This window comes from Phyllobates terribilis, unplaced genomic scaffold (assembly GCF_046119375.1).
Source record: "Phyllobates terribilis strain yellow unplaced genomic scaffold, ASM4611937v1 Scaffold_10__3_contigs__length_209671492, whole genome shotgun sequence".
NCBI classification, from domain to species: Eukaryota; Metazoa; Chordata; class Amphibia; order Anura; family Dendrobatidae; genus Phyllobates; species Phyllobates terribilis.
Window position 1 is genome coordinate 196,391,461 of NW_027362770.1, and position 24,323 is coordinate 196,415,783.

A 24,323-nucleotide genomic window follows, 5' to 3' on the forward strand; every position below is an offset into this window, starting at 1 on the left:
TCACAAGAGACATGGGGATTCCGGGGAACACCCCTGTGACATCACCAGGGACATGGGGGGGGGGGGTCCATGGGGAGCACCCTGTGACATCACCGGAGACATGGAGGGATCCCGGGGAACACCCCTGTGACATCACCAAGGGACATGGAGGGATCCCGGGGAACACCCCTGTGACATCACTAGGGACATGGGGAGGGGTCATGGGGAACATTCCTGTGACATCAGCAGAGACATGGGATCCCGGGGAACACCCCTGTGACATCACAAGAGACATGGGGGGATTCCGGGGAACACCCCTGTGTCATCACCAGGGACGTGGGGGGGATTATGGGGAACATTCCTGTGACATCACCGGAGACATGGAGGGATCCCGGGGAACACCCCTGTGACATCACCACGGGACATGGAGGGATCCCTTGGAACACCCTTGTAACATCACCAGGGACATGGGGGGGGTCTTGGGAACATTCCTGTGACATCAGCAGAGACATGGGATCCCAGGGAACACCCTTGTGACATCACCAGTAACATGGGGGGGGGGACCCCGGGGAACACCCCTGTGACATCATTAGGGACATGGGGAGGGATACTGGGGAACACCCCTGTGACGTCACCGGAGACATGGGATCCCGAGGAACACCCCTGTGACATCACCAGAGACATGGGGGGATCCTGGGGACAGCTCTGGAGGATTAGAAATGATGTAATTGCAGAATAGTGAGTGCAGCTCTGGATGTGACTGTAGGATAAGACATGATGTAACAGCAGAATAGTGACTTCAGCTCTGTAGGTGACTTGAGGATAAGACATGATTTAACAGCAGAATAGTGACTGCAGCTCTGGAGGATAAGACACGATGTAACAGCAGAATAGTGAGTGCAGCTCTGGAGGTGACTGGAGGATAAGACACGATGTAACAGCACAATAGTCAGTGCAGCTCTGGGGGTGACTGGAGGATAAGACATGTAACAGCAGAATAGTGACTGCAGCTCTGGAGGTGACTGGAGGATAAGACATGATGTAACAGCAGAATAGTGACTGCAGCTCTGGAGGTGACTGGATGATAAGATACGAAGCAACAGCAGAATAGTGACTGCAGCTCTGGGGGTGACTGGAGGATAAGACATGTAACAGCAGAATAGTGACTGCAGCTCTGGAGGTGACTGGAGGATAAGACATGATGTAACAGCAGAATAGTGAGTGCAGCTCTGGAGGTGACTGGGGGATAAGACACGATGTAACAGCAGAATAGTGACTGCAGTTCTGGAGGTGACTGGATGATAAGATACGAAGCAACAGCAGAATAGTGAGTGCAGCTCTGGAGGATAAGACATGATGTAACAGCAGAATAGTGAGTGCAGCTCTGGAGGTGACTGGAGGATAAGACATGATGTCACAGCAGAATAGTGACTGCAGCTCTGGAGGTGACTAGAGGATAAGACATGATGTAACAGCAGAACAGTGAGTGCAGCTCTGGAGGATGAGACATGATGTAACAGCAGAATAGTGAGTGCAGCTCTGGAGGATAAGACACGATGTAACAGCAGAATAGTGAGTGCAGCTCTGTAAGTGACTGGAGGATAAGACATGATGTAACAGCAGAATAGTGAGTGCAGCTCTGGAGGATAAGACACGATGTAACAGCAGAATAGTGAGTGCAGCTCTGTAAGTGACTGGAGGATAAGACATGATGTAACAGCAGAACAGTGAGTGCAGCTCTGGAGGATAAGACATGATGTAACAGCAGAATAGTGAGTGCAGCTCTGGAGGTGACTGGAGGATAAGACACGATGTAACAGCAGAATAGTGAGTGCAGCTCTGGAAGTGACTGGAGGATAAGACACGATGTAACAGCAGAATAGTGAGTGCAGCTCTGGAGGTGACTGGAGGATAAGACATGATGTAACAGCAGAATAGTGAGTGCAGCTCTGGGGGGTAAGACACAAAGCAACAGCAGAATAGTGAGTGCAGCTCTGGAGGTGACTGGAGGATAAGACATGATGTAACAGCAGAATAGTGAGTGCAGCTCTGGAGGTGACTGGAGGATAAGACATGATCTTACAGAATAGTGACTGCTGCTCTGGAGGTGACTGGATGATAAAACATGATGTAACAGCAGAATAGTGAGTGCAGCTCTAGAGGTGAGTGGAGGATAAGACACGATGTAACAGCAGAATAGTGAGTGCAGCTCTGGAAGTGACTGGAGGATAAGACACGAAGCAACGGCAGAATAGTGACTGCAGCTCTGGAGGTGACTAGAGGATAAGACATGATGTAACAGCAGAACAGTGACTGCAGCTCTGGAGGATAAGACATGATGTAACAGCACAATAGTGAGTGCAGCTCAGGAGGTGACTGGAGGATAAGACATGATGTCACAGCAGAATAGTGACTGCAGCTCTGGAGGTGACTAGAGGATAAGACATGATGTAACAGCAGAACAGTGACTGCAGCTCTGGAGGATAAGACATGATGTAACAGCAGAATAGTGAGTGCAGCTCTGGAGGTGACTGGAGGATAAGACACGATGTAACAGCAGAATAGTGAGTGCAGCTCTGGAAGTGACTGGAGGATAAGACACGAAGCAACGGCAGAATAGTGAGTGCAGCTCTGGAGGTGACTTGAGGATAAGAGATTATGCAACAGCAGAATAGTGAGTGCAGCTCTGGAGGTGACTGGCGGATAAGACATGATGTAACAGCAGAATAGTGAGTGCAGCTCTGGAGGTGACTGGCGGATAAGACATGATGTAACAGCAGAATAGTGAGTGCAGCTCTGGAGGTGACTGGCGGATAAGACATGATGTAACAGCAGAATAGTGAGTGCAGCTCTGGAGGTGACTGGAGCATAAGACATGATGTAACAGCAGAATAGTGAGTGCAGCTCTGGAGGTGACTGGAGGATAAGACACAATGTAACAGCAGAATAGTGAGTGCAGCTCTGGAGGGTAAGACACAAAGCAACAGCAGAATAGTGAGTGCAGCTCTGGAGGATAAGACATGATGTAACAGCAGAATAGTGAGTGCAGCTCTGGAGGTGACTGGAGGATAAGACATGATCTTACAGAATAGTGACTGCAGCTCTGGAGGTGACTGGATGATAAAACATGATGTAACAGCAGAATAGTGAGTGCAGCTCTAGAGGTGAGTGGAGGATAAGACACAATGTCACAGCAGAATAGTGAGTACAGCTCTGGAGGTGACTGGAGGATAAGACACGATGTAACAGCAGAATAGTGAGTGCAGCTCTGGAGGTGACTGGCGGATAAGACATGATGTAACAGCAGAATAGTGAGTGCAGCTCTGGAGGATAAGACATGATGTAACAGCAGAATAGTGAGTGCAGCTCTGGAGGTGACTGGAGGATAAGAGATGATATAACAGCAGAATAGTGAGTGCAGCTCTGGAGGTGACTGGAGCATAAGACATGATGTAACAGCAGAATAGTGAGTGCAGCTCTGGAGGTGACTGGAGGATAAGACACAATGTAACAGCAGAATAGTGAGTGCAGCTCTGGAGGGTAAGACACAAAGCAACAGCAGAATAGTGAGTGCAGCTCTGGAGAATAATACATGATGTAACAGCAGAATAGTGAGTGCAGCTCTGGAGGTGACTGGAGGATAAGACATGATCTTACAGAATAGTGACTGCAGCTCTGGAGGTGACTGGATGATAAAACTTGATGTAACAGCAGAATAGTGAGTGCAGCTCTAGAGGTGAGTGGAGGATAAGACACAATGTCACAGCAGAATAGTGAGTACAGCTCTGGAGGTGACTAGAGGATAAGACATGATGTAACAGCAGAATAGTGAGTGCAGCTCTGGAGGATAAGACATGATGTAACAGCAGAATAGTGAGTGCAGCTCTGGAGGTGACTGGAGGATAAGACATGATGTAACAGCAGAGTAGTGAGTGCAGCTCTGGAGGATAAGACATGATCCTACAGAATAGTGACTGCTGCTCTGGAGGTGACTGGATGATAAAACATGATGTAACAGCAGAATAGTGAGTGCAGCTCTAGAGGTGAGTGGAGGATAAGACACAATGTCACAGCAGAATAGTGACTGCAGCTCTGGAGGTGACTAGAGGATAAGACATGATGTAACAGCAGAACAGTGACTGCAGCTCTGGAGGATAAGACATGATGTAACAGCAGAATAGTGAGTGCAGCTCTGGAGGTGAGTGGAGGATAAGACATGATCTTACAGAATAGTGAGTGCAGCTCTGGAGGTGACTGGCAGATAAGACATGATGTAACAGCAGAATAGTGAGTGCAGCTCTGGAGGTGACTGGAGGATAAGACACAATGTAACAGCAGAATAGTGAGTGCAGCTCTGGAGGGTAAGACACAAAGCAACAGCAGAATAGTGAGTGCAGCTCTGGAGAATAATACATGATGTAACAGCAGAATAGTGAGTGCAGCTCTGGAGGATAAGACATGATCTTACAGAATAGTGACTGCAGCTCTGGAGGTGACTGGATGATAAAACATGATGTAACAGCAGAATAGTGAGTGCAGCTCTAGAGGTGAGTGGAGGATAAGACACAATGTCACAGCAGAATAGTGAGTACAGCTCTGGAGGTGACTAGAGGATAAGACATGATGTAACAGCAGAATAGTGAATGCAGCTCTGGAGGATAAGACATGATGTAACAGCAGAATAGTGAGTGCAGCTCTGGAGGATAAGACATGATGTAACAGCAGAATAGTGAGTGCAGCTCTGGAGGATAAGACATGATGTAACAGCAGAGTAGTGAGTGCAGCTCTGGAGGTGACTGGAGGATAAGACATGATCTTACAGAATAGTGACTGCTGCTCTGGAGGTGACTGGATGATAAAACATGATGTAACAGCAGAATAGTGAGTGCAGCTCTAGAGGTGAGTGGAGGATAAGACACAATGTCACAGCAGAATAGTGACTGCAGCTCTGGAGGTGACTAGAGGATAAGACATGATGTAACAGCAGAACAGTGACTGCAGCTCTGGAGGATAAGACATGATGTAACAGCAGAATAGTGAGTGCAGCTCTGGAGGTGACTGGAGGATAAGACATGATGTCACAGCAGAATAGTGAGTGCAGCTCTGGAGGTGACTGGAGGATAAGACATGATGTCACAGCAGAATAGTGAGTGCAGCTCTGGAGGTGACTAGAGGATAAGACATGATGTAACAGCAGAACAGTGACTGCAGCTCTGGAGGATAAGACATGATGTAACAGCAGAATAGTGAGTGCAGCTCTGGAGGATAAGACACGATGTAACAGCAGAATAGTGAGTGCAGCTCTGGAATTGACTGGAGGATAAGACACGAAGCAACGGCAGAATAGTGAGTGCAGCTCTGGAGGTGACTTGAGGATAAGAGATTATGCAACAGCAGAATAGTGAGTGCAGCTCTGGAGGTGACTGGCGGATAAGACATGATGTAACAGCAGAATAGTGAGTGCAGCTCTGGAGGATAAGACATGATATAACAGCAGAATAGTGAGTGCAGCTCTGGAGGTGACTGGAGCATAAGACATGATGTAACAGCAGAATAGTGAGTGCAGCTCTGGAGGTGACTGGAGGAAGACAATGTAACAGCAGAATAGTGAGTGCAGCTCTGGAGGGTAAGACACAAAGCAACAGCAGAATAGTGAGTGCAGCTCTGGAGGTGACTGGAGGATAAGACATGATGTAACAGCAGAATAGTGAGTGCAGCTCTGGAGGTGACTGGAGGATAAGACATGATCTTACAGAATAGTGACTGCAGCTCTGGAGGTGACTGGATGATAAAACATGATGTAACAGCAGAATAGTGAGTGCAGCTCTAGAGGTGAGTGGAGGATAAGACACAATGTCACAGCAGAATAGTGAGTACAGCTCTGGAGGTGACTGGAGGATAAGACATGATGTAACAGCATAATAGTGAGTGCCGCTCTGGAGGTGAGTGGAGTGTATGACACTATGTAACAGCAGAATAGTGAGTGCAGCTCTGGAGGTGACTGGAGGATAAGACATGATGTAACAGCAGAATAGTGACTGCAGCTCTGGAGGTGACTGGAGGATAAGACACAATGTAACAGCAGAATAGTGAGTGCAGCTCTGGGGGTGAGTGGAGGTTGAGGCATGTGCAGGATTGGAGCATTGATGATGATGTATAATATGGGGATCTCTCTCTTTTTTCCTTTTCAGAGATTTCTGGATTTCGGGGGGCCTCAGCCCGCTGCTCCCAGCCTTATGACAAGGTAATGGTCTCTCTGTCCAGCGGGGGGCGCACGGCTCTGAATCGTTGCTTTGTGTAAAGTTCTGGACGTTTCTCGGTTACTTCTTGAGTCCCGTTTGCTGTCAGTGAATGGAAACTGTCCATTGGCTCACACAGCTGATCAGCTTGTTACAATGCATCATGTCCAGGACTCCAGCTGCACCGATACATTGTAACAAACCCTCTAGGTGAGAGCTGGCGCTCCTTCAGTTACCCAGAATGCCGTTGGCTTGGGCCAGTGGTTGTAATTTTCCGTCTGTGCTCTTGGGATCGAGTTTAATGGTCGGTGCCGCGTTCACGGCCCATTGACTGCAGAGACGGGAACAAAGATAATCACGGCCGTCCCCTCCCCCGACTGGAATATTCCGCTGCTCGGGGTCCACGTGTCAGGAGTCCGCCGTGATCCGAGCAGAAACTGCTCCCATAGACCACGGAGGAAGGTCGGGGGAGGTCGAGTCATCAGAACAGGGTCTGCGTTCAGGGGAGGCAATGCAGTTAGAGGAGGGTCTACAGTATGGAAGGCGGTGCGGTCGCAGGAGGGTCCACAGTATGGCAAAGCGGTGCGGTCGCAGGAGGGTCCACAGTATGGGAAGGCGGTGCAGTTCGAGGAGGGTCTACAGTATGGGAAGGCGGTGCAGTTCGAGGAGGGTCTACAGTATGGGAAGGCGGTGCGGTCGCAGGAGGGTCCACAGTATGGGGAGGCGGTACGGTCGCAGGAGGGTCCACAGTATGGGAAGGCGGCACGGTCGCAGGAGGGTCCACAGAATGGGGAGGCGGTGCGTACGCAGGAGGGTCCACAGTATGGTAAGGCGGTACGGTCGCAGGAGGGTCCACAGTATTGGGAGGCGGTGCGGTCGCAGGAGGGTCCACAGTATGTGAAGGCGGCACGGTCGCAGGAGGGTCCACAGAATGGGGAGGCGGTGCGGTCGCAGGAGGGTCCACAGTATGGGAAGGCGGTGCGGTCGCAGGAGGGTCCACAGTATGGGAAGGCGGTGCGGTTGCAGGAGGGTCCACAGTATGGGGAGGCGGTGCGGTCGCAGGAGGGTCCACAGTATGGGAAGGCGGTGCGGTCGCAGGAGAGTCCACAGTATTGGGAGGCAGTGCGGTCGCAGGAGGGTCCACAGTATGGGAAGGTGGCGCGGTCACAGGAGGGTCCACAGAATGGGGAGGCGGTGCGGTCGCAGGAGGGTCCACAGTATTGGGAGGCGGTGCGGTCACAGGAGGGTCCACAGTATGGGAAGGCGGTATGGTCGCAGGAGGGTCCACAGTATGGGGAGGCGGTGCGGTTGCAGGAGGGTCCACAGTATGGGAAGGCGGTACGGTCGCAGGAGGGTCCACAGTATGGGGAGGCGGTGCGGTTGCAGGAGGGTCCACAGTATGGGAAGGCGGTGCAGTCGCAGGAGGGTCCACAGTATGGGTAGGCGGTGCTGTCGCAGGAGGGTCCACAGTATGGGGAGGCGGTGCTGTCGCAGGAGGGTCCACAGTATGGGGAGGCGGTGCTGTCGCAGGAGGGTCCACAGTATGGGGAGGCGGTGCTGTCGCAGGAGGGTCCACAGTATGGGGAGGCGGTGCTGTCGCAGGAGTGTCCACAGTATGGGGAAGCGGTGCTGTCGCAGGAGGGTCCACAGTATGGGGAGGTGGTGCCGTCGCAGGAGGGTCCACAGTATGGGAAGGCGGTGCTGTCGCAGGAGGGTCCACAGTATGGGGAGACTGTGCGGTCGCAGGAGGGTCCACAGTATGGGGAGGCGGTGCTGTCGCAGGAGGGTCCACAGTATGGGGAGGCGGTGCCGTCGCAGGAGGGTCCACAGTATGGGAAGGCGGTGCCGTCGCAGGAGGGTCCACAGTATGGGGAGGCGGTGCCGTCGCAGGAGGGTCCACAGTATGGGGAGGCGGTGCTGTCGCAGGAGGGTCCACAGTGTGGGGAGGCGGTGCTGTCGCAGGAAGGTCCACAGTATGGGAAGGCGGTGCGGTCGCAGGAGGGTCCACAGTATGGGGAGGCAGTCGCAGGAGGGTCCGGTCACAAGAGGGTCCACAGTATGGAAAGGCGGTCCGGTCACAAGTGGGTTCACAGTATGGGGAGATGGTGCGGTCACAGGAGGGTCCACAGTATGGAATGGCTTTCCATATGGGAAGGTGGTGCAGTCGCAGAAGGCGGTCCGGTCACAGGAGGGTCCACAGTATGGGAAGATGGTGCTGTCGCAGGAGGGTCCACAGTATGGGAAGATGGTGCGGTCGCAGGAGGGTCCACAGTATGGGAAGATGGTGCGGTCGCAGGAGGGTCCACAGTATGGGAAGGCGGTACAGTCACAGGAGGGTCCACAGAATGGGAAGATGGTGCGGTCGCAGGAGGGTCCACAGTATGGGAAGATGGTGCGGTCGCAGGAGGGTCGACAGTATGGGAAGATGATGCTATTTCAGGAGGGTCCACAGTATGGGAAGATGGTGCGGTCGCAGGAGGGTCCACAGTATGGGAAGATGGTGCGGTCGCAGGAGGGTCCACAGTATGGGAAGATGGTGCGGTCGCAGGAGGGTCCACAGTATGGGAAGGCGGTACGGTCACAGGAGGGTCCACAGAATGGGAAGATGGTGCGGTCGCAGGAGGGTACACAGTATGGGAAGATGGTGCGGCGCAGGTGGGTCCACAGTATGGGAAGATGGTGCTGTCGCAGGAGGGTCCACAGTATGGGAACATGGTGCGGTCTTGGGGGTGCCGTCCGGTGGGATGAATTCCAGTCGTCTGTGAGCGCGGTATTCTCCTAGTGGCGGAGTTTCTCTATCATGGACATTGACTCCTGGGTCGTCTTCTCCTTGTAGAAGCCCAGGGTTCGGCTCCGGCTTCCTGCCCCCGGCTGAAACAGCCACTGAATCACAACAGGCAGAAGGTCAGTATCCCGGCCGGATGTACCCCGAGGACTTGACCTCCGTAGCCAGACCGCGGCCCCTGGGAAGCAATTCTGGTGAGTACAGCCTCATTACTCCCTGTTATCAGCCATATCAGGCCAATGAGAGCCTGATAGTAGGTGTAGTAGCCTCCCTGCCCCTCCGGCACTGATATAATACTTAGTGGCTCCTTTAACATTACCTTTAAGTGTCACTTTTCAGGCTCGGCGCAGATTCACCAGTTGACGCAGGTGGGCATCGCAAGTGGCATGGGGGCCCAGTCCACTGAGTTGGCCCCGAGTCGGTCTGTACCGGCATTTTCTAGCCCCGGGTGGCCCTCATACTACAGTCATGAAGAAGAGACTCCAAGAAATGCGGCGCACAGGGAAGCGGTAAGTGACCGGATCCATAAACGGGGGCGCTCCGTGTGATGGTGGCTCCCAGCTTTCTGCTGTTCCTTAGCTGACAGTCTGTGCTTGCTGTCAGTGAATGGAAACGTCCCTTTAATTCGGGAATTATTTGTTGCAGGGTCACACACATGGAGCCCAAGACTACAGTGGCCCTCAGATGTTCTCCGTGAACAGGGGCCCCAATCGCCAGCCGGGCTCTCATCTGCCCCCTTCCATCTGTTACCCCTCCAGCTCAGCGGAGGACATCCATCCGGGCCACTCTTCCGCCTCCCTCATCAAGGCCATCCGGGAAGAACTGCTGCGCCTCTCCCAGAAACAGGTGGTCGCCCCCAGCTACCACAGCTGATAGAGGCTGCACACCACCGGCTAAAGGTCCGCTTCCTATGGAAGCCATAGGGCAGGGGTGCGAGGAGTGGCCGAAATAGTGAGAATAAGAGCAGCACATCACCGGGCATCAGCATATATGATGAGTCAGCAGCAGCATGGGGGTCTTCATCTGTGGGGGATAAAGGACTGAACGGACAGAGTGAAGGGTCATTAGAAACAGGAGGTCATGAGGGCGGGGGTGAGGGATCCAGAAGGTCTAGGTTTTCATGGGTGGAACAGGTCAGATTGTGACGGTCCAGGAGGGACCTGTTTATGGTTGTGACTGGAATGTTTCACCTGTAAACAGGACAAGGCTGAGAGAAGAAAGGACAAGACGGACTAAGAAATGAGAGGAGGGGACGGGGACCGAGCAAGGAAAGGAAGGGATGAGGGTCATGCAACGAGATGAGGAGGCTACAAGACAGGCCGAGAAGAGAGGAGGGGACGGGGACCGAGCAAGGAAAGGAAGGGATGAGGGTCATGCAACGAGATGAGGAGACGAGACAGGCCAAGAAGAGATGAGGGGAAGTGGGGCTTAGCAACGAGAGGTGGGGACGAGGGCCGAGCAATGAAAGGAAGGGATGAGGACAGAACGGGATCAGCCGAGAGGAGGGGACGGGGGCCGAGCAAGGAAAGGAAGGGATGAGGACAGAACGGGATCAGCCGAGAGGAGGGGACGGGGGCCGAGCAAGGAAAGGAAGGGATGAGGACAGAACGGGATCAGCCGAGAGGAGGGGACGGGGGCCGAGCAAGGAAAGGAAGGGATGAGGACAGAACGGGATCAGCCGAGAGGAGGGGACAGGGACCGAGCAAGGAAAGGAAGGGATGAGGGTCATGCAACGAGATGAGGAGACGAGACAGGCCAAGAAGAGATGAGGGGAAGTGGGGCTTAGCAACGAGAGGTGGGGACGAGGGCCGAGCAATGAAAGGAAGGGATGAGGACAGAACGGGATCAGCCGAGAGGAGGGGACGGGGGCCGAGCAAGGAAAGGAAGGGATGAGGACAGAACGGGATCAGCCGAGAGGAGGGGACGGGGGCCGAGCAAGGAAAGGAAGGGATGAGGACAGAACGGGATCAGCCGAGAGGAGGGGACGGGGGCCGAGCAAGGAAAGGAAGGGATGAGGACAGAACGGGATCAGCCGAGAGGAGGGGACGGGGGCCGAGCAAGGAAAGGAAGGGATGAGGACAGAACGGGATCAGCCGAGAGGAGGGGACAGGGGCCGAGCAAGGAAAGGAAGGGATGAGGGTCATGCAACGAGATGAGGAGACTACAAGACAGGCCGAGAAGAGAGGAGGGGACGGGGACCGAGCAAGGAAAGGAAGGGATGAGGGTCATGCAACGAGATGAGGAGACGAGACAGGCCAAGAAGAGATGAGGGGAAGGGGGGCTCAGCAACGAGAGGTGGGGACGAGGGCCGAGCAATGAAAGGAAGGGATGAGGACAGAATGGGATCAGCCGAGAGGAGGGGACAGGGGCCGAGCAAGGAAAGGAAGGGATGAGGGTCATGCAACGAGATGAGACGAGACAGGCCAAGAAGAGATGAGAGGAAGGGGGGCTCAACAACGAGAGGAGAGGGGACGGGGGCCGAGCAAGGAAAGGAAGGGATGAGGGTCATGCAACGAGATGAGGAGACAGGCCGAGAAGAGATGAGGGGAAGGGGGGCTCAGCAACGAGAGGAGAGGGGACGAGGGCCGAGCAATGAAAGGAAGGGATGAGGACAGAACGGGATCAGCCGAGAGGAGGGGACGGGGACCGAGCAAGGAAAGGAAGGGATGAGGACAGAACGGGATCAGCCGAGAGGAGGGGACGGGGGCCGAGCAAGGAAAGGAAGGGATGAGGGTCATGCAACGAGATGAGGAGACAACGAGACAGGCCGAGAAGAGATGAGGGGAAGGGGGGCTCAGCAACGAGAGGAGAGGGGACGAGGGCCGAGCAATGAAAGGAAGGGATGAGGACAGAACGGGATCAGCCGAGAGGAGGGGACAGGGACCGAGCAAGGAAAGGAAGGGATGAGGGTCATGCAACGAGATGAGGAGACAACGAGACAGGCCGAGAAGAGATGAGGGGAAGGGGGGCTTAGCAACGAGAGGTGGGGACGAGGGCCGAGCAATGAAAGGAAGGGATGAGGACAGAACGGGATCAGCCGAGAGGAGGGGACGGGGACCGAGCAAGGAAAGGAAGGGATGAGGGTCATGCAACGAGATGAGGAGACAACGAGACAGGCCAAGAAGAGATGAGTGGAAGGGGGGCTCAGCAACGAGAGGTGGGGACGAGGGCCGAGCAATGAAAGGAAGGGATGAGGACAGAACGGGATCAGCCGAGAGGAGGGGACGGGGACCGAGCAAGGAAAGGAAGGGATGAGGGTCATGCAACGAGATGAGGAGACAACGAGACAGGCCAAGAAGAGATGAGTGGAAGAGGGGGGCTCAGCAACGAGAGGTGGGGACGAGGGCCGAGCAATGAAAGGAAGGGATGAGGACAGAACGGGATCAGCCGAGAGGAGGGGACAGGGGCCGAACAAGGAAAGGAAGGGATATGAGGGTCATGCAACGAGATGAGGAGGCTACAAGACAGGCCGAGAAGAGAGGAGGGGACGGGGACCGAGCAAGGAAAGGAAGGGATGAGGGTCATGCAACGAGATGAGGAGACAACGAGACAGGCCAAGAAGAGATGAGTGGAAGGGGGGCTCAGCAACGAGAGGTGGGGACGAGGGCCGAGCAATGAAAGGAAGGGATGAGGACAGAACGGGATCAGCCGAGAGGAGGGGACAGGGGCCGAACAAGGAAAGGAAGGGATATGAGGGTCATGCAACGAGATGAGGCTACAAGACAGGCCGAGAAGAGAGGAGGGGACGGGGACCGAGCAAGGAAAGGAAGGGATGAGGGTCATGCAACGAGATGAGGAGACGAGACAGGCCAAGAAGAGATGAGGGGAAGGGGGGCTCAACAACGAGAGGAGAGGGGACGGGGGCCGAGCAAGGAAAGGAAGGGATGAGGGTCATGCAACAAGATGAGGAGACAACGAGACAGGCCAAGAAGAGATGAGGGAAGGGGGGCTCAGCAACGAGAGGAGAGGGGACGAGGGCCGAGCAATGAAAGGAAGGGATGAGGACAGGAGGGGACAGGGGCCGAGCAAGGAAAGGAAGGGATGAGGGTCATGCAACGAGATGAGACAACGAGACAGGCCGAGAAGAGATGAGGGGAAGTGGGGCTCCGCAACGAGAGGAGAGGGGACGGGGGCCGAGCAATGAAAGGAAGGGATGAGGACAGAACGGGATCAGCCGAGAGGAGGGGACAGGGGCCGAGCAAGGAAAGGAAGGGATGAGGGTCATGCAACGAGATGAGGAGACAACGAGACAGGCCGAGAAGAGATGAGGGGTAGGGGGGCTCAGCAATGAGAGGAGAGGGGACAGGGGCCGAGCAAGGAAAGGAAGGGATGAGGACAGAACGGGATCAGCCGAGAGGAGGGGCCGAGCAAGGAAAGGAAGGGATGAGGACAGAACGGGATCAGCCGAGAGGAGGGGACAGGGGCCGAGCAAGGAAAGGAAGGGATATGAGGGTCATGCAACGAGATGAGGAGACTACAAGACAGGCCGAGAAGAGATGAGGGGAAGGGGGGCTCAACAACGAGAGGAGAGGGGACAGGGGCCGAGCAAGGAAAGGAAGGGCCATGCAACGAGGAGACGAGACAGGCCCAGAAGAGATGAGGGGAAGGGGGCCGAGCAACGAGATGAGAGAATGGGACAGGCCGAGAAGAGCGGAGGGGATGAGACAGGGCCAAACAACGAGACCAGAGGACTGGACAAGGGTAAGGGATGGAGTCCGAACAACGAGAGGAGGGGACGGGGTCCTAGCAAAGAGAAGAGAGACCACAGGACAGGCCGAGAAGAGAGGAGGGGACAGGAATGGGGGCTTAGCAATGATAGCAGTGGCAAAACGAAGGCTGAGTAAAAAGGAATGGGATAGGTCAAGCAAATTGAGGATGGGAGGGGGGCCAAGCAATGAGGGGAGAGGCTGGAATGGGGGCAGAGCATTGACAGGATAGGATTCGACAGGGGCCAAGCATTGAGAGATTTTGTGGGGTGCCAAGCAACGAGAGGATGGATTGCGGGCCGACAAACGAGAGGAGAGAATGGGATAGGCCAGGAGGAGAGAAAAAGATGGGAGCCAAGCATCGAGAGGATGGGACCCGGGACCAACAAATGAAAGAACGGGACAGGTCAAGAAGAGAGGATGGGATGAGACTGCGTAGCAAGAAGAGAGGACAGGGGCCGAGCAACAAGAGGAGAGAATGGGACAGGCTGGGAACAGAGGATGGGACAAGGGCCGAGAGGACAGGGGCCAAGCAACAAGAGGAGAGAAGGTGACAAGCTGAGGAGAGAGGATGGGACGGGGATCGAGCACCAAGAGGACAGGATGGGGGCCAAGCAATGATAGGAGTGGGCTAAAGGAAGACCGAGAATAGAAAGGAGGGGACCGGTCGAGCACCATGGGGATTGGAGGGGGGCCAAGCAATGAGGGGAGAAGTTGGGACGTGAGCCGAGCATCGGGAGGAGAGGCTTCGACAGGGGTGTACCAACGAAAGGATGGGACTGGGGCCGATCAACGAGAGGAAAGAACGGGACAAGGGCTGAGAGAACAGGAGCCGATCAACAAGAGGAGAGTGGGACAGGCTGAGAAGAGAGGATGGGATGGGGGGGTAGAACACCAAGAGGGGTGGACAGGATGATGGCCATGCAAGGATAGGAGTGGTGGAAAATGATTGAGAGAAAAGAAAGGATAGCACAGGTCGAGCAACATGAGGATGGGAGCGGGATCGAGGGGAGAGGCTTTGACAGGGGCGTAGCAACGAAAAGATGGGATGAGGGCCAAGCAACAAGAGGAGACAATAGGACCGGCAAACAAGAGAGGCTGGGACTGGGACCAAGCAATGAGAGGAGTGGATGGAGTGAAGGCTGAGAGAGGAGAGGACGGAATGTGCTCAACCACCAGATGAGAGGACGGGGGCTGAGCAACGAGAGGAGAACAACGGGTCAGGCCGAGAAGAGAGGACGGGGGCTGAGCAACGAGAGGAGAACAACGGGTCAGGCCGAGAAGAGAAGATGGGACAAGGGCCGAGAGGACGGGGGCTGCGCAATAAGAGGAGAGAACAGGACAGTCCGAGAAGAGAGGATGGGACAAGGGCCGAGAGGACGGGGGCTGAGCAACGAGAGGAGAACAACGGGTCAGGCCGAGAAGAGAGGATGGGACAAGGGCCGAGAGGACGGGGGCTGCGCAATAAGAGGAGAGAACAGGACAGTCCGAGAAGAGAGGAAGGGAAGAGACAAGCTGGGCAATGAGGGGGGACAAGACCTATTAACGAGAGAGGAGAACGAGACCAAGTAATGAGACGGCATTAATAACTGAGTGGAGACATCGGGATGGGGCTGTGTAATGAGAAAAGGGACCAAGTGACGAGAAAACAGGACACTACAGGACTGAGAAACAAAAGTACAGGCTTGGGACAGGAATGAGAGGAGATGACGTGGGCTGGGTAACAAGGAGGGGACATGTTATATTAGTAAGAGGGTGCATAACCTCCCAACTGCCAGCATACAAGTGATCCAAACAGGAAGTTTGGGGGCAGCACCTACTTATGGCACCAGCTTAGAGTGGTATCTGTGGGGTGCAGGACCCCCGTGCTGCATGCAGGGGCCCACATTGGTCCTACAGTCACATGATCTCGCCTGTTCCTGGCTCATCCCCCCATGTTGCTGACCTGTCCGGCGTTGAGGGGTTAATATAAGGTGCTATTTCCACACAGCAATATACAAAGCCTCCTCGCAGCGCCATCCGTCCTCGCCTGCGTCGTCGCCAGGAGGAGAATACAAATCAGCAAATCAAAAAACTGGGAATTTTGTGGGAAAAATCAGAAAACTTTTTGCAAAACTGAAGAAACCCTGAAGCTGACGCTGACTTTTTTTCCAGACGTTCGTCTTCTATCGTCCGTTTCATGTCGTCGCCCTCTTCACGATCCGGCGTGCAGGCCTCTCGGACCGTGGAGGGGTTAATCTCTGGCCCGTTGTGTGCGCGGGGCCCCTGGAGTGTCTGTGTGGTGTCCCGGGGCCCCCGTGAACGTGGCCGTGTATAGACATCTTTGTATTGTTGTTCTTGTTTTGTCGGGGGGCTGGCGGGACCAGTCTGGGGGGGGGGGACATTTGCTGTGACCTCAGGGGTTTTTTGGGGATTTTTATTTTCTTTTTTGTAACGTTAGTCTTTTTTTTTTTTTCTTCACTATGTGCACGTAGTGTGGGGGTCCAGTAACGGGGGCTCGTGGCCGGTATTTGGTGGTTGTGTCACTGGTGCATGATATAAATAAAGGAATTCCAGAAGTAAATGATTGAAGAGCGCCGTCATTTTATTTCCCCGTTACATACAAGATGGCGGCTACATTACAGCTCTGAGCTCTGGGGGACAGATTCTGGCAGAATCTCCATATATTTCACCTCACAATATGGCCGCCCTCCTCTATACCAGTTATGGCTGAAACTGGGGTAACAAATATTAGGCCTCATCTAGGAAAACTGTTGCCCGTAGCAACCAGAGTCCTACATTCATTTTTCCAGAGCAGGTTAGAAGAATGGATTTTGATTGGTCCATTTCAGCAGCTTCTCCCACATGTTGAACCAATCAAATCACAACTTTCATTTTCTAACCTGCTGTGAAAAAAATTTAAGCTGGAATCTGATTGGTTGCTATGGGCAGCACTTCTAGCACAATAACTAAGGCGATGTTCAATAGCAACCAATCACGTTTCTTCTTTTATTTTCTAATCTGATCAAGATAAATGAAAGCTGAAATCTGATTGGTCGCCATAGGCAACGAGGCCTTGTTCCAGGTGTGATAAGTGGCCGCCATTTTTCTTGTCCATATAGAAGCACCTTCTTTTCCGTCAGGATTGAGAGGCTGACGTGAATCCTTTACAGTCTTGTTTTTTTGCTGGTTTCCCCTGGACGCCATGTTTCTGGACTTTGTCCGTGTGGAGGTCTCCTGGTCTCACTCCTGGACGTATTCGTATTTGGGCTCGTTCGGCCGCAGGTCCATGACTTTACCAACGCACATGAGGATGATGGTGAAAACCCACAGACTCCAGCCCACAGCGGCCGCGATCCAGCCGTAGCTATCCATCCCCGGCATGCAGCAGCGGCTCGCCACGTCGCAGTACGTACTGTCCGCTGTAGGGAGACGGGAAATAAACGTCAGGTTCTGCTCCCAGATGTCAGACCTGCACTAAATCCACCGCACGGCAAGTTATAACAGCCGCTTATAATATACTGCCTGTATAACAGCTCATACAGGATGTTATAAGGGGGGCCCTTCAAATCCACACCGTGATATATACAGAGATAAAAGACCCGGTCTGCAGCCACCGCTAGGGGGAGCTCCCTGTATACAGAGATACATGATAAGATTCTGTCTGCAGCCACCACTAGGGGGAGCTCCCTGTATACAGAGATACATGATAAGATTCTGTCTGCAGCCACCACTAGGGGGAGCTCCCTGTATACAGAGATACATGATAAGAGCCTGTCTGCAGCCACCACTAGGGGGAGCTCCCTGTATACAGAGATACATGATAAGATTCTGTCTGCAGCCACCACTAGGGGGAGCTCCCTGTATACAGAGATACATGATAAGATTCTGTCTGCAGCCACCACTAGGGGGAGCTCCCTGTATACAGAGATACATAAGATCCTGTCTGCAGCCACCACTAGGGGGAGCTCCCTGTATACAGAGATACATGATAAGATCCTGTCTGCAGCCACCACTAGGGGGAGCTCCCTGTATACAGAGATACATGATAAGATCCTGTCTGCAGCCACCAATAGGGGGAGCTCATTGTATATAGAGATACATGATAAGATCCTGTCTGCAGCCACCGCTAGGGGGAGCTCCCTGTATACAGAGATACATAATAAGATTCTGTCTGCAGCCACCACTAGGGGGAGCTCCCTGTATACAGAGATACATGATAAGATCCTGTCTGCAGCCACCACTAGGGGGAGCTCCCTGTATACAGAGATACATGATAAGATCCTGTCTGCAGCCACCATGAGGGGGAGCTCCCTGTATACAGAGATACATGATAAGATCCTGTCTGCAGCCACCACTAGGGGGAGCTCCCTGTATACAGAGATACATGATAAGATTCTGTCTGCAGCCACCACTAGGGGGAGCTCCCTGTATACAGAGATACATGATAAGATTCTGTCTGCAGCCACCACTAGGGGGAGCTCCCTGTATACAGAGATGCATGATAAGATTCTGTCTGCAGCCACCACTAGGGGGAGCTCCCTGTATAGAGAGATACATGATAAGATCCTGTCTGCAGCCACCACTAGGGGGAGCTCCCTGTATACAGAGATACATGATAAGATTCTGTCTGCAGTCACCACTAGGAGGAGCTCCCTGTATACAGAGATACATAATAAGATCTGTCTGCAGCCACCGCTAGGGGGAGCTCCCTGTATACAGAGATACATGATAAGATCCTGTCTGCAGCCACCACTAGGGGGAGCTCCCTGTATACAGAGATACATGATAAGATTCTGTCTGCATTCTCCACTAGGGGGAGCTCCCTGTACACAGAGATACATGATAAGATTCTGTCTGCAGCCACTGCTAGGGGGAGCTCCCTGTATACAGAGATACATGATAAGATCCTGTCTGCAGCCACCACTAGGGGGAGCTCCCTGTATACAGAGATACATGATAAGATTCTGTCTGCAGCCACCACTAGGGAGAGCTCCCTGTATACAGAGATAGGTGATAAGATTCTGTCTGCAGTCACCACTAGCGGGAGCTCCCTGTATACGGAGGTACATGATAAGATCCTTTCTGCACTCACCACTAGGGAGAGCTCCCTGTATACAGAAATACATGATAAGATTCTGTCTGCAGTCACCACTAGGGGGAGCTCCCTGTATACAGAGATACATGATTAGATCCTCTCTGCAGCCACCACTAGGGGGAGTTCCTTGTATACAGAGATACATGATTAGATCCTGTCTGCAGCCACCACTAGGGGGAGCTCCCTGTATACAGAGATACATGATAAGATCCTGTCTGCAGCCACCACTAGGGGGAGCTCCCTGTATACAGAGATACATGATCAGATCCTGTCTGCAGCCACCACTAGGGGGAGCTCCCTGTATACAGAGATACATGATAAGATTCTGTCTTCAGCCACCACTAGGGGGAGCTCCCTGTATACAGAGATACATGATAAGACCCTGTCTGCAGCCACCACTAGAGGGAGCTCCCTGTATACAGAGATACATGATAAGATTCTGTCTTCAGCCACCACTAGGGGGAGCTCCCTGTATACAGAGATACATGATAAGATCCTGTCTGCAGTCACCACTAGGGGGAGCTCCCTGTATACAGAGATGCATGATAAGATTCTGTCTGCTGCCCCTAGGGGGAGCTCCCTGTATACAGAGATACATGATAAGATCCTGTCTGCAGCCACCAGTAGGGGGAGCTCCCTGTATACAGAGATACATGAGAAGATTCTGTCTTCAGCCACCACTAGGGGGAGCTCCCTGTATACAGAGATACATGATAAGATCCTGTTTGCAGCCACCAGTAGGGGGAGCTCCCTGTATACAGAGATACATGAGAAGATTCTGTCTGCAGCCACCACTAGGGGGAGCTCCCTGTATACAGAGATACATGAGAAGATTCTGTCTGCAGCCACCACTAGGGGGAGCTCCCTGTATACAGAGATACATGAGAAGATTCTGTTTGCAGCCACCACTAGGGGGAGCTCCATGTATACAGAGATACATGATAACATCCTGTCTGCAGCCACCACTAGGTGGAGCTCCCTGTATACAGATACATGATAAGATCATGTCTGCAGCCACCACTAGGGGGAGCTCCCTGTATACAGAGATGCATGATAAGATCCTGTCTGCAGCCACCACTAGGGGGAGCTCCCTGTATACAGAGACACATGATAAGATCCTGTCTGTAGACACCACTAGGGGGAGCTCCCTGTATACAGAGATGCATGATAAGATCCTGTCTGCAGACACCACTAGGGGGAGCTCCCTGTATACAGAGATACATGATAAGATCCTGTCTTCAGCCACCACTAGGGGGAGCTCCCTGTATACAGAGATACATGATAAGATCCTGTCTGCAGTCACCACTAGGGGGAGCTCCCTGTATACAGAGATACATGATAAGATTCTGTCTGCTGCCCCTAGGGGGAGCTCCCTGTATACAGAGATACATGATAAGATCCTGTCTGCAGCCACCACTAGGGGGAGCTGCCTGTATACAGAGATACATGATAAGATCCTTTCTGCAGTCACCACTAGGGGGAGCTCCCTGTATACAGAGATACATGATAAGATCCTATCTGCAGCCACCACTAGGAGGAGCTCCCTGTATACAGAGATACATGATAAGATTCTGTCTGCAGCCACCACTAGGGGGAGCTCCCTGTATACAGAGAAACATGATAAGATCCTGACTGCAGCCACCACTAGGTGGAGCTCCCTGTATACAGAGATACATGATAAGATCCTGTCTGCAGCCACCAGTAGGGGGAGCTCCCTGTATACAGAGATACATGATAAGATCCTGTCTGCAGCCACCAGTAGGGGGAGCTCTGTGTATAGAGAGAAACATGATAAGATCCTGTCTGCAGCCACCAGTAGGGGGAGCTCTGTGTATAGAGAGAAACATGATAAGATCCTGTCTACAGCCACCACTAGGGGGAGCTCCCTGTATACAGAGATACATGATAAGATTCTGTCTGCAGCAACCACTAGGGGGAGCTCCCTGTATACAGAGATACATGGTAAGATTCTGTCTGCAGCCACCACTAGGGGGAGCTCCCTGTATACAGAGATACATGATAAGATCCTGTCTGCAGCCACCACTAGGGGGAGCTCTGTGTATAGAGAGATACATGATAAGATCCTGTCTGCATCCACCACTAGAGGGAGCTCCCTGTATACAGAGATACATGATAAGATCCTGTTTGCAGTCACCACTAGGGGGAGCTCCCTGTATACAGAGATACATGATAAGATTCTGTCTGCAGCCACCACTAGGGGGAGCTCCCTGTATACAGAGATACTTGATAAGATCATGTCTGCAGCCACCACTAGGGGGAGCTCCCTGTATACAGAGATACATGATAAGATCCTGTCTGCAGCCACCACTAGGGGGAGCTCCCTGTATACAGAGATACTTGATAAGATCATGTCTGCAGCCACCACTAGGGGGAGCTCCCTGTATACAGAGATACATGATAAGATTCTGTTTGCAGCCACCACTAGGGGGAGCTCCCTGTGTACAGAGATACATGATAAGATTCTGTCTGCAGCCACCACTAGGGGGAGCTCCCTGTATACAGAGATACAGGATAAGATCCTGTCTGCAGCCACCACTAGGGGGAGCTCCCTGTATACAGAGATACATGATAAGATCCTGTCTGCAGTCACCACTAGGGGGAGCTCCCTGTATACAGAGATACATGATAAGATCCTGTCTGCAGCCACCACTAGGGGGAGCTCCCTGTATACACAGATACATGATAGGATCCTGTCTGCAGCCACCACTAGGGGGAGCTCCCTGTATACAGAGATACATGGATAAGATCCTGTCTGCAGTCACCACTAGGGGGAGCTCCCTGTATACAGAGATAAATGATAAGATCCTGTCTGCAGCCACCACTAGGGGGAGCTCTCTCGGTCTACTGTAGTATCAGTAGTGACTATAGGTGAGCGTTTTACATCATCATAGTATTTAGATTTGATCTGAGAGAGGATCTATCTTTTTTCTTTTCCTGTCTGGAATAGGAGTAAAGATGTTCTGCAGCAGATGCGGCCGGGTTTGGAATGTTTATATGTCTGATCATGGAGCCGCTCACCTGGACACTGCAGCAAACTCACTGTATCATTGGAGGCTGAAAAAAGAAGAGAAGAGACTGTTATCAGCGTGTGGATATCGCTGGATACTTTGTCCATCCAGGGTGGAGACTGCAGGGTCCGGTATAGATGATGAGGTTCACTTTATGGGGTTCACTCTCAGATTAGAGGGACGCATCCTCAGATTACAGAAGGTACGCGACATCAGATTAGAGGGGAAATTATATCAGACAAACAGGCAAACACATCAGATTAACGAAACATGAAAAAGAGAAACATTGCAGAGGAATAGAACACACCAGATTACAAGAGCAGAATGTACCAGATTACAGGGGTGCGATGTACCGGATTACAGGGGTGCGATGTATCGGATTACAGGGGTGCGATGTACTGGATTACAAGAGCAGAATGTACCGGATTACAGGGGTGCAGCGTATCAGATTACAGGGGTGCGATGTATCGGATTACAAGAGCAGAATGTACCGGATTACAGGGGTGCGATGTACCAGATTACAAGAGCAGAATGTACCAGATTACAGGGGTGCGATGTATCGGATTACAGGGGTGCGATGTACTGGATTACAAGAGCAGAATGAACCGGATTACAGGGGTGCGGCGTATCAGATTACAGGGGTGCGATGTATCGGATTACAAGAGCAGAATGTACCGGATTACAGGGGTGCGATGTACCGGATTACAGGGGTGCGATGTACCGGATTACAGGGTGCGATGTATCGGATTACAGGGGTGCGATGTATCGGATTACAGGGGTGCGATGTACCGGATTACAGGGGTGCGATGTATCGGATTACACTGGTGCGATGTACCGGATTACAGGGTGCGATGTACCGGATTACAGGGGTGCGATGTATCGGATTACAGGGGTGCGATGTACCGGATTACAGGGGTGCGATGTATCGGATTACAGGGGTGCGATGTACCAGATTACAGGGGTGCGATGTACCAGATTACAGGGGTGCGATGTACCAGATTACAGGGGTGCGATGTACCAGATTACAGGGGTGCGATGTACCGGATTACAGGGGTGCGATGTATCAGGTTACAGGGGTGCGATGTACCGGATTACAGAGGTGCGATGTACCGGATTACAGGGTGCGATGTATCAGATTACAGGGGTGCGATGTATCAGGTTACAAGGATGTGATGTATCAAATTATAGGAGCAGAATAAATCAGATTACAGGGGTGCGATGTATCAGATTACAGAGGTGCGATGTACCGGATTACAGGGTGCGATGTATCAGGTTACAGGGGTGCGATGTACCGGATTACAGAGGTGCGATGTACCGGATTACAGGGTGCGATGTATCAGATTACAGGGGTGCGATGTATCAGGTTACAAGGATGTGATGTATCAAATTATAGGAGCAGAATAAATCAGATTACAGGGGTGCGATGTACCGGATTACAGGGGTGCGATGTATCAGATTAGGGGGCTACATTGTGTCAGATTACAATATCACATTGATATCACAGATGTCCCCCGCTTGTATACTCGCTAGTCGTACACTAGACCTTGGATCTGGATTATGATGGATTATTTCCTATTGGTTTCATACCACAGATTACAGGGATTAGCAGATATCAGTAATCTTCTCACCTGCCCAGGACTCCTGGATGTAGCAGAGGAGGAGGAGGAGGAGGAGGACGGTGATCTTCATAGTGATCCCTGCACTGACGATGTGACTGCGGAGCTGGAGGTGGAGGGGACACACCTGTGCTTCCTAGCTCCGCCTCCAGCTCACCTGTCAGTCCTGGCTCCGCCCCCAGCTCACCTGTCAGTCCTGGCTCCGCCCCCAGCTCACCTCCTGCAGCATCTCTGCTTCCAGTCAGTGAATGAATAAATCTCTCTGCTGATAGTTTGTTACATTGTATCATTCTGGGAGTCTGGATTGTACATACTGGATACAACTGTAACAAACCCTCAGCTGTGAGAAGTATCGACCAATTCTGTCCAGTTTTAGTTTGAGTTTTTCCCTAGGGTAACAGGAACCCGAACGAGCGAGAACCTGTGGACGTTTCCAAAAATTTATGAATTAGCCGAAAACATCCGGACAGGTAAAATCTTCATCCGGCACAAAAAGAAAAAACGTAAAAAAAAAAGGCGCAAATTCAAAAGTCGCTGCTAGAGGTAGAAAAGCGAAGGACGGCCGGAGCGCCGGTGAAGGTGACGCGCCCGACCTGGGGGGGCTGCTCGTGATCTCGGAGCCGGCTGCAGGGGCCCGGGACCACCACGCACCAGTTCAGTGTTTCCTAAACATGAGCCCTGTGAAGGTGACCCCCTCTGCTGAGCGCGCAGCACCGATCACCGGGGGGGGAGGGGATCTACCTGTGACGCCACAATGCTGGGAGTGGTAGTCCTTGTGACTTCAGCAAATAAAAGAAACTTCAGGACAATTAAAGAGATTTTTTTTTTTTTAACAATAAAGTAACAACTGCTCGGCATCTAGAGACCGTCTGGCCACCCAGGGGTTAATGTG

General features: G+C 52.7%; 2 protein-coding genes across 4 annotated transcripts in view; one reads left to right on the forward strand and one right to left on the reverse strand.

The window, feature by feature from the left end:
• Positions 1-15,304, forward strand: part of KIAA1549 (KIAA1549 ortholog) — a 117,932-nt gene extending 102,628 nt beyond the window's left edge. For all 3 annotated transcript variants that reach the window (XM_073650497.1, XM_073650499.1, XM_073650498.1), the window contains exons 17-20: positions 6,171-6,223; positions 9,055-9,197; positions 9,343-9,512; positions 9,649-15,304. In XM_073650497.1, coding sequence (XP_073506598.1) covers positions 6,171-6,223; positions 9,055-9,197; positions 9,343-9,512; positions 9,649-9,876 — 594 coding nt within the window. In that variant the 3' untranslated portion in view covers positions 9,877-15,304. The remainder of the gene's footprint in view (positions 1-6,170; positions 6,224-9,054; positions 9,198-9,342; positions 9,513-9,648) is intronic.
• Positions 15,305-16,272: 968 nt separating this feature from the next.
• Positions 16,273-23,798, reverse strand: TMEM213 (transmembrane protein 213). The gene is made up of 3 exons (XM_073650500.1): positions 23,444-23,798; positions 21,826-21,861; positions 16,273-17,110 (listed from the first exon to the last, which is right to left on the reverse strand). Exons 1-3 carry the CDS (start codon positions 23,502-23,504, stop codon positions 16,932-16,934), a joined length of 276 nt encoding a protein of 91 aa, XP_073506601.1. The 5' UTR covers positions 23,505-23,798; the 3' UTR covers positions 16,273-16,931.
• Between the last annotated feature and the right edge of the window lie 525 nt (positions 23,799-24,323).

Coding starts and splice junctions, on each gene's coding strand:
- TMEM213 (XM_073650500.1), bottom strand. CDS start 23,504: ATGAAGATCACCGTCCTCCTCCTCCTCCTCCTCCTCTGCTACATCCAG. Junction 21,862..23,443: donor CATCCAGGAGTCCTGGGCAG/GTGAGAAGATTA, acceptor TTCTTTTTTCAG/CCTCCAATGATACAGTGAGT. Junction 17,111..21,825: donor GAGTTTGCTGCAGTGTCCAG/GTGAGCGGCTCC, acceptor GTCTCCCTACAG/CGGACAGTACGTACTGCGAC.